This window comes from Camellia sinensis, chromosome 11 (genome assembly GCF_055761805.1).
Source record: "Camellia sinensis isolate YWXY chromosome 11, ASM5576180v1, whole genome shotgun sequence".
Taxonomy (NCBI): Eukaryota; Viridiplantae; Streptophyta; class Magnoliopsida; order Ericales; family Theaceae; genus Camellia; species Camellia sinensis.
Window position 1 is genome coordinate 22,475,928 of NC_138971.1, and position 10,623 is coordinate 22,486,550.

At 48.7% G+C, this 10,623-nt stretch overlaps 1 protein-coding gene across 1 annotated transcript; it reads left to right on the plus strand.

The window, feature by feature from the left end:
* The first annotated feature begins 279 nt into the window (after nucleotides 1–279).
* On the plus strand, nucleotides 280–1,786 carry LOC145803084 (uncharacterized). Its single transcript, XM_082896447.1, has 3 exons — nucleotides 280–873; nucleotides 955–1,053; nucleotides 1,262–1,786. Exons 1-3 carry the CDS (start codon nucleotides 469–471, stop codon nucleotides 1,646–1,648), a joined length of 891 nt encoding a protein of 296 aa, XP_082752573.1. The 5' UTR covers nucleotides 280–468; the 3' UTR covers nucleotides 1,649–1,786.
* The last annotated feature ends 8,837 nt before the right edge of the window (nucleotides 1,787–10,623 follow it).

The following is a 10,623-nucleotide window of genomic DNA, read 5'->3' on the forward strand; positions in this document are numbered from 1 at the left end:
TACATTCTGCATTGCTTTTCTCAGCTATGGGTGTATGTATACTTCCCATCATTAGCCCCAGAGCTGGAGGTGGTAGGGATTCCCGTGACCCCATATTCATTGATATTCGAGGGCCCGCACCGGCCGAGACCTCGAGAGACCCTCCTTCGCCTGCGACAGTACTTCGACACTGTGCGGCATTCAGAGGTACCTCAGAACTTTCAGTTCTTTTCATTTTCGTCTTTGATTTGCTCTGTATATTCTCGATTTCTGATCGGTTCATGCATTTGTCATCTGCAGATCACATGGAAACCCTGGGTGTCCCTGGGCGATGGTCCCCGACTTCAGTATACTGGAGCGTCAGACATCTCCTAGTACAGGGTCCTGCTTGAAGGGCCGGTTGGCAGGGCCTGGTTCCTGGGGGAGCGCTTTCTGCGCCAGGTATGGGGATATCTTTCTCAGGATCCTCCCGCAGTACCCCCAGCCAGTATGCGGACCGCTGACAGGCTTTCTTACTCGGAGGTAGTCGGCGCCATGCTAGGCAGTGATGCTTTATTATATGTTGCGGAAGGGGACTACGCCACTTACCGTCACATATATTTGATGCCTCCATTGACGGAAGCTCGTATCCCGATGATGAGGCCTGCCGGTATGTCATCCTCGGGCCAGGCTCAGGCTCGGGCTGCAGACGCCCCTTCTACTAGCAGGGCCGGTACATCTAGAGGTGGGAGTAGACCATTTCCTCCGACTCCGTCGATTCATCCTCATCTCGGATGGCCAGATATGCCTACTGAGTTGATGGCGTGGCAGTATGGGGCTAGCTCTCCGACTCCGATTCTACTAGAGCCTCCGATGCCCAGTGATCGATACGCCATTGATCCGGACTCACCGCCGGTATGCTCCACTTTTGTCATTCATCATTCAGATGTTTAGACACTCTTCTGTTCACTAATGATTATGAGCTCATTTTTGCAGCCATCGCGAGGGTACATAGAGGAGGTGGTTGGACTGGTGGCCACACTCGAGGGCATGGTCCTGCGCAGGGAGGCACAGTTGTCTGTCGCGGGCATTCAGGTACCCTTCAGTTTTCTGGCATTTATCATATTCCTGATGACATGCTGAGTTCTACTGCATCGATAGACTACTTGTGTAGAGCACATCTGACACACACCCCACTTGTACACTGTATTTACATGCACCCACTCTATGTAGCTTTCGCTTGTATTTGCATCTGATGTATATATTTGGACTGATGCATTTGAATTGAACTCTTTGTTTTCAGATGCCTTCATGGTCCGGTCAGCCGCAGACCAGGCCACCTGGGCCTCATTGGGGAGCTGGGCCATCTGGGCCTTTTCAGGGGGCGGGGTCATCTCGGCCTTCCCGAGGAGCCAGGCCATCTAGGCCTTTTCGAGGAGCTCGAGGGGGGCCTGTCCGCAGACGCAGGGCTCACGTTGTGGAGGTGGAGCCTGATGAGGAGGAGGAGGATGCTGAGGAGGAGGAGGAGGCTACCGATCGCCAATTCGAGACGTCTGCCGGGGAGGAGGAGGAGGAGGCTGAGGGGGATCCTGAGAATGACGGCTCCGACTCAGATGATGATGATGCTGTGGAGATTGTCCCGCAAAAGAGGATGAGGCGTGCTTCTCGTTCCCGCTCCCGAGGACTTTGATGTTGCTATTTCCTGCTTTATTTTTCTTTTTGCTAGTAGTTTGTAGCACTTTGCACATTGTTAGGCAGTTTTATTTTGTTGTAAAACTTGTACCTTTATTCGTTGTAAAGCATGATGAAATGAAATAGCTTTTGAAAAGATGTTTGTATTTTAAAATTTTAGCATCGTATCGCATCAATTTATTTCGCACAAAAATGAAATTGAAAGGGAATGTGCCTTGTGTAATCACCAAGTCAGGTAGTGAACCGACGCAACAAAATAAGCAACTCAACTTACTAAGATATAACAGAACCTTTAGCAAGTTTACAACTCGATAAGCAAAATGCAACAACGCAAATAAACAAGACTTAAAACAAAGATTGCTTGAACAGAGCGCAATGACTCAAAAACAAGAAACACGTCCGCTCGACAAAAAACTCGATAAGCAAAACAACAACTCGATAAACAAAACTCAACAACAACAAAGTGTACTTCTGACGATCTGGGCATCGGAACGCATCCGAAACAGAGGGAGATAGAGGCCTTCGACTCTCCCGTTGCATGGAAATGCTTGGAACTTTCCCTCGAAGAGTAAAACAGGGCCAAGGAGATACAGTGCAGCATTGCCAGCCATCCCTGGGAGCCGGCCGGCCATTTTTTGTAGAGAGAGACAGCTGGCCGGCCATTTATGCCAAAAGCAAATGGCTGGCCGGCCAGAAGAAGTGGTTGGCCGGCCATTCAGTCCTGCAGCCACCAGATTTTTGACACGTGTCCCCGTGAATAGTGTTTTTCCTTCTATAAAAGCCTCAACTTCGGGAACATTCATTTCATCTTAGTTTTAGACAAAGATGGAGGCGTTTCTCGCAGAAAATGTCACATCTTGGATCTCTTCTCTAGATGGCTCGGAAAAGCTAAATTTCCGGGGTTTCGGCTTGAATGCACTATTCACGCTGAGCCGTACTTGGCTACATCTCCCTTTTCTCCGTGCCGCGGCAAGGTTCTGGAATCCAGTGACGCATGTTTTCAGTTTTGGCGGTCAAGAGATGTGTCCCACTTTCGAAGATTTTCAGGTTTTGATGGAGTCTGAATGCTCTGAATTGATCTTGCCCCAACTCCGTTTTGGCCATGCTCAGGCTTTAGGGCGGATGTGTGGGCTCACTGCGCACGACGCTCGATCTCTGATTTGCAGTGGGGAGCTGGACATCCTCGGCTTGATCCATCGTTTTTCAGACGCTGGTGACCGCAGCAACCATTATTGGCAGGGTTTCCGGCAACACGCCCTCTGCTTGTGTTTGTTATCCCACTTTCTGCTTTCCTCGGGCTTCGGCGGGGCTAGCATTCGCCTGATTGAAGTTGCCCAAGGCTTGAGAGAAGGAAAGAGCTGTATTGCCATGACCTTGGCCGAGACCCTAATGGGCTTAGATTCTGTCTATCGCCGGGAGGCGACTAGGTTTGCCGGGAGTCCATTGCTACTGCAGGTAATGTTTCCCACTCTACCTTACATATATATTTGCTCACATCACTCGGCCCTCAGGCTCGATTTTTCTTACAAAACCCTTGTCTCACTTTTCTCTCATCGTACATCTCTCTATTCTTTATTCTCTCATTTTCCATCCCTCCCCAGGTATGGTTAATGGACAAGTTGCAGGTTGTGGACTCTTGCCCGGCCTATTCAGCTCGAGGCTACTTCTTTCGGCAGCGCCTAGTCAATGCTCTTGACGAAAGATGGTGGTTCGATTGGATGTGCAATTTGTCCGCAGACGGCATTGCTTGGCGTTGCCCTTGGCTCAATCTCCCGGCAATGAGCTATGGTATGTCCCGGCTGATTGGGATCCAATTGATTGGTCTAACCCACTGCGTATTTTATTTTCCGTTCCGGTTCTTGCGTCAGTTCGGTCACGATCAGACTTGTCCACCAGAGGGGATTGAGTACCCAGCCGCTTTCCCGATCCGGGGAGCACAGCTTGCCCGATATGCCACAGCATGGAGGACTAGAGAGCTTCTGGCCCCTGCTTCTACTTTCAGTTGCACTTTGTCTGATGAGTGCTTGGATTGGCTCAATGAGGAGGCACAGGTTGGGCCCAGCTTGGCATCAGACGCTCCGTCCAGCTCTGGGAGGGGACGTAGAGATACTTGATTCAACTGTGCCCCAAATTTATTGCTTATTTAGCATTTTCAAGTTTTCTTTATGAATGTACTAAAAAGCAACCTCGATTATAATGCAAGAGCAGGAGAACTCTATTTTGAAATCAATGAAATTGAAAGTTATGGTACTGAAAATTTTCCGCTTTTGGTCCAAAAAAGGTCTTAGTCGTAAAAAGATTAATTTGAACAAAGTCAACTTTTATTAAAACTTTTCAAAACTATTTTCGATGTGGATCAGAACTGGATACGCCTGAGATCTGTCACTGAGATGCACAACCCCAGATCCCCACAACTGGAAAGTTGCCCCTAGTCTGAAGAACAATGCGGCATTGCAGAGCAACGGAAAGTTGCCCCTTGTCTGAGTGACTTTGCACCGTCGTGGCAACGGAAAGTTGCCCCGTTTGATCAGCACTGTACCGGAGATCGAAATAAATGCTGATGAATAAAGATGACTGACATGATCAAAATGGACAGAGTTGATCGGGGAAAAATTTATGGCTGAACTTCAAGACGAAGTTGCCTACGTATCCCAAAGATGGGAATCAAGCCTTACGTAGTTCAGGCTAAGGTTCACTCGAGTATTTTCACTCTCCTTTTGCACTCTAACTTTTTCCAAGGCCGCCCTTTGCGGGTTTTCAACCTTGCGAGCTCAGTTTTTATATTTCCAATTTTTTGTGCTCTGAATTTTGCCTAGGTCGCCCTTTCGGGTTTTCGGCCTAGCGAGCCTCTCAAGGATAATATTTCTTCAACTTGTCCATATTGATCGGTTGTGAGAACTCCAAGCCATCTAGATCCATCAGAACCACAGCTCCACCTGACCAGATAGCTTTGATGATGTAAGGACCAGTCCAATTAGGTCTGAACTTGCCCCTTGGGTCGTGGATGGGAGCTCGGTTGTCTTTGAGCACCAAATCTCCTTCTTTCAAATTCCTGGACTTAACTTTCTTGTTGAAAGCCTGGGCAATTCTGCGTTGATAGCCTTGGATGTGGTACAGTGCTTTCAGTCTTCTTTCATCAAAGAGCATGAGTTCTTCGAATCTGCTTTGCTGCCAATCTGCTTCGGCTATCTGGCATTCGGCCAATACTCGTAACGACGGAACCTCAATCTCAATGGGTAGAACAGCCTCCATTCCATAGACCAATGAGTATGGAGTTGCTCCAGTAGAAGTTCTGATTGAAGTCCTATAGCCCCACAGAGCAAATGGCAGCTTGTCTGGCCAATCTCGATAGGTTTCCACCATCTTCTGTAGTATATGCTTGATATTCTTGTTGGCGGCCTCAACCGCTCCGTTGGTCTGCGGTCTATATGTAGATGACTTATGAAAAGCCACATTGTATTTCTCCAACAAGTCTATCACCTCTTTCTTGAAGTGGGAACCATTATCTGAAATTATCTCGTTTGGCACCCCGTAGCGACAGATGATGTTGTTTCTGATGAATTTTGGGACGTGCGACGCCTTCAACACCGCGTATGATTGGGCCTTAACCCACTTTGTGAAATAATCTATCGCTACCAGGATAAACTCATGCCCGTTTGACCCCTTCGGGGTAACAACTCCGATCACATCAATCCCCCAGACCGAAAAAGGCCATGGCGAGGTCATGTTGTACAGTTTTGACGGCGGGATGTTCATGCGGTTTGCATGAATTTGACACTTATGGCATCGCCGAACAAAGCTAATACAATCCTCCTCCATGGTTGACCAGTAGTAGCCCTGTCTGAGGATCTTTCTGGCCAGCATTACTCCATTCATGTGTGCACCGCACTCCCTCCCATGGATGGCTTCCATCAGGCGTTTCGACTCTTCAGCTTCTACACAAAGCTTATGCATTCCCAGATGACCCCTTTTGTACAGCTTTTCTCCGCAGATGACAAACTGAGCAGCCATTCTTCTGACAGCCCTCTTATCCTTGGCATTTGCCCCTAGTGGATATGTCTCCTTTTCCAAGAAGTTCCAGATGTCGTAATACCAGGGGTTACCGTCTTGAACCTCATCTATGGCGGAAATCGACTCGTACGCTGGCGCGAACTTCTGATCGATAATGACTGGACGCATCCGGACTCCGGACGGGATGTCTATCATAGAAGATAGAGTTGCTAGTGAATCTGCAAACCTGTTGTTCTCTCTTATGAGGTGGGTGAAATTTAGCTTCTCAAACCGAGGAATTAGCAGATCCAAGGTTTGGTGGTAAATTACCATCCTTTCCTCCTTGACTTTCCAATCTCCTTTTGCTTGAGACACAACGAGGTTCGAGTCCCCAATGACGTCCAACCGTCTTGCCCCTAGTTCCAGGGCTGCTTCCAGGCCAGCAATACATGCCTCATACTCTGCTTCATTGTTGGAGACTTTGAACCGGAGCTTGAATGCTAAAAGGATACGGGAATCGTCGGGTGCTATCAGCAACACCCCTATCCCATACCCATACTGGTTTGACGCTCCGTCAAAGTACATCGTCCAAGTTTCATTTTCGACGTGCAGAATAGCTTCATCTGGGAATAGATACTCAACCGCTTCATCCCCCTCAACCGGATGGTCGGCAAGGAACTCCGCTACCGCTCTTCTTTTCACTGACTTGCGCGTTACATACTTCAAATCAAATTCGGAGAGCAACAGCAGCCAACGAGCTAGCCTACCCGTAAGTGCTGGTTTCTCGAAGAGATATTTGATGGGATCCAAACGCGAAACCAACATTACAGAGTGGGCTAACAGGTAGTGCCGCAGCTTCCTGGTTGCCCATACCAAGGCCAAACAAGCCTTCTCCAGCGGTGTATAGCGGGTCTCGTAATCCAGCATCTTTTTGCTCAGATAGTATATGGCCCTTTCCACTTTGTCTTCTGACTCCTGCGCGAGCATGCAGCCCATGGTAGTCTCAGTTACCGAAAGGTACAGTATCAACGGTCTCCCCGGCTCTGGTGGTGACAACACGGGCGGGTTCTGTAGATACTCTTTGATCTGCTCAAAAGCTGCTTGACATCGGCCGTCCCATTGGAATTTCTTTCCTTTCTTCAGGAGACCAAAAAGTGGTTCACAAGTCAAGGTTAATTTAGAAATAAACCGTCTTATGAATTGCACTTTACCTAGAAAGCCTCGCACCTCCTTTTCAGTCCTTGGTGGTGGCATTTCTAAGATGGCCTTGATTTTGGAAGGGTCGACCTCGATGCCCCTTTGTGTAATCAAAAACCCTAGCATCTTCCCTGCTGTAACACCAAACGTGCATTTCTGGGGATTCAACCGCAGCCGAAACTCACTGATCCTTTGAAAGAATTTTTGTAAGGCGGTGTAGTGGCCCTCTCTATCTTTGGACTTCACAATCATGTCGTCCACATACACCTCGACCTCTTTATGGATCATATCATGCAATATTGTAGTCGCTGCCCGTTGATACGTAGCTCCAACATTTTTCAACCCGAATGGCATCACTCTATAACAATATGTACCCCACGGGGTAGTGAACGCAGTCTTCTCCCGGTCTTCGGGTGCCATCACTATCTGATTATAGCCTGAGAAACCATCCATAAATGAAAGCAAGGCGTGTCCTGCCGTGAAATCCACCAATTCGTCAATGTGTGGCAAGGGAAAATCGTCCTTCGGACTGGCCTTGTTCAAATCTCTGAAGTCTACACAGACCCGAATTCTGCCATCCTTCTTTGGCACCGGAACAATATTGGCCAACCAAGTTGGATATTCAGATACCAGCAGGAACCCTGCGTCAATTTGCTTGGTGACCTCTTCCTTAATCTTGAGGGCCCAGTCCGGGCGAATCCTTCTGAGCTTTTGTTTGACAGGTCGGGCCTCGGGGTCAAGTGGGATCCGGTGCTGTACAATCTCAGGATCAATTCCAGGCATGTCTTCATAGGACCACGCGAAAACATCTTTGAAATCTTTTAATAAAGCGACTAAGCGCTCGCGCTCCTCTGAAGACAACGTGGACCCGATTTGGACCAGCCGCGGGTCCTTCTCAGTACCAACATTCACAGTAGTGATTTCATCCATTAAAGGTTTAACAAATCTTTCCTGCTCTTGATCAATTAATCGTTGCAAAACCGGAGGAATTTCTTCCTCGTCGTTTTCATCAAAATTTTGAAAATCCTGATTTAAGCAATAAATCAAAGGCACAGAAAAATACTCAGAAACCACATCCATATCATTCTCATTAAATACTTCCAAGCCGTCAGATTCTTCTGTTACAACAGACTCAAAAGAAAATGAAAAAGACGACCTAGACAGGACTGTGGCATCTGGGTTATCACCCCCAAGAATACCGGACTCAGACTCAGTCGAGCTGGAATCTGATTCCGACGCAGAAGATTCGGTGGAATCAGATTCCGGCTCACTACCTGACCCGGAACTGCTAGATAAAAAGCCTTCTTCATATTGCCAGATGAGAGAAGGTGCGATAGATGCATCCAAAATTGGCGCTGGAAAGCCCACAGCTATTTCATTTCCAATCACAGAAACCGAAGAGTTATCCCCCAAACACTCTTGGTCGATCGGAGGATCTGATAGTAGACACGCCAGTGCTACCCCCATTTCAAACTCTGTGCTCCCAGGCTCCACTGTTTCACATTGTTCAACCTCAGTTGGTGGGTCTGTCTGCGCTTCGGCAACGTCATCCCCAGATAATTGTATGTCGAAGAAGATTTCAAAACCAGGCACGCGCGTCCCCTCTGCGTTTAGCCATGGCTCCGGGAAGCCGCAGAATGGAAAATCTTCCCCCTCTCGGACGAAACGTCCGTTTAGGGTACCCCAGATGGGCCTATGCATTAACTCAAATGGCTTCCCAGCCCTCTTTGCCTTGGCTCTTCCGGCCATTTCTTTTCCTTTCCTCAACCAGTCCTCTTTGGTGGGTACATAACCCAGTCCAAAGGCGTGAGGGTTGTGTGGCACTTCGGCCAACACTGAGACGCCCTTCCGGCCACTTCTCCCTAATCCCATTCCAGGGGTATGTTTTAGCTTGTTCATGAGGTAGATAGATTGAGCACTAACATACATACCCTCATTTACAGCCATGACATTCTGCACCACTTGAGCCTCGGCCAAAGTGAACCCCGACAAAAACACATCCTCCGTGCCGTGCTCGATCTCTAAGACAGGTGTGGACACCTCCGGCGGCGGATGGATTGATGAATTCCCAAAAACGATCGCTACCCCTTTCCCGTGGGGGTACTTCAGCATTTGATGTAGGGTGGAAGAGACTGCTTTGACCTGGTGCAACCACGGTCGCCCTAAAAGTAGGTTAAAGGTTGCGGGAACGTCCAAGATATGAAATTCGATGCTGTGTTGTCCTGGACCAACCTTGGTTTGAATTTTAACAGTCCCCATCACTTCTCTGCTGGTATTGTCGTATGCTCTAATCACTTGGGTGGTTGGGACGAAGTCCGCGGGTTTTAACCCAATTGCATATGCCGTTCTGGTCGGGCAGACATTAATCGCAGACCCGGTATCAACAAGTACCACCGGAATCCACTTATCTCTACATTCCACAGAGATATAGAGAGGTTTGTTATGACTCGTGCCCTCAGGCGGTAGTTCCTTGTCCGAAAAGGTTAATGCCGGGGAACCTCCTCCCGGAAAAACCAGCCCGACCAGTTGTTGAGGGGTGGTGTCAATGGAGAGTTTGGATTTATCCATAGCAGACAAGACAGCTTCTCTATGCACCCGTGATGCCATTAGCAGTCCCCAGATGGAGATGTCTGCTTGTATTTTCTTTAACTGTTTCAGCACAGCTTCCTCCTCAATCTGTTTCTCCTTCTGCTTCTCTGCTTCTCTGTCTTTCCCGGATGCTTCGGGTTGGTCTAGGTGTGGGGGCTTGAAGTACCGCCCACTTCTTGTCATGTGATCCACTTAATCAAGATACCAAGTATCATCCGGTTGGCCATTTCCCCAATCTTCATCGGTGTGTGCAAGACATAAGTCGTCATCTTCCCACCACATTCCACTGGCAGCCAACAGACACCTGTCTGGCTCCGGTCCACTCGCACTTTCAGTGCTCTCTGTCCATATGCTCGCAGCATTGTCTGTCTTCGTGCACACAGCACTTTCAGTCCCCTCAGGGCCCTTTGCCTTTCTGGCTCTCTCAGTTTCCTCAAACTTTCCTTGTTCCAACTGCGTCAGTACAGCTGTTTGTTCAACAGTTCCCATATCCGTAATGCCCATGTCCTGAGCGGAATTCTTAACACTGGCGCTCTCCGGCGATACAACTTGATTTTCGGCCGTTCCGGCCACAACTGATATTTCTGCCCCTGCCGGGCTCTGTTCTGGTTGGGCTTCCCCCACTGCATCCGGTTGATCTTTGAGCCATCCCGTGGCCTCCTCTGATCCCTCATAATCATACCAGTTAATCGACGCATCCCCCAGTTCCTGGTCCTCGAGAAATTGCAAGTTAGCAAAGTCCTCCTCTACGGTTGTCGGCTCATCTGCCCATAGCCCAGATCCATCCCCCCGGATCATGCATAGTTCTCCTGTCTCGGGAAATTCTACACTTAGCCCAATTCGGCTCGTCGATAGGATGTACTTGCTTGGATCATAGGCTCCCCCAGCAATACTCTGCCCAGTTCTAGATTCAGCAATCTCATTCTCCTCCAAAATCTGCCATGTTCTGTCTTCGACGGTCACCACCATTGGTTCCGGTTGGGTTTTGGAGATGTCCACCATGCACAAGAAATTGGTGCAATCGGGGAGGAGCACCTCCGGCTTGGGTAGGTGGGTGGGCGTAATATAGATGCTAGGATCGTAAGATGCGACCCCAGTCTGGATAAAATTAATTCTGTTGGGAGGGGGAGGTTGGTTATGTGGTGGGAGAGGGTTGGTTGTGACATTGGGTTTGTCTGGAGGTGCGATCACCTGTTT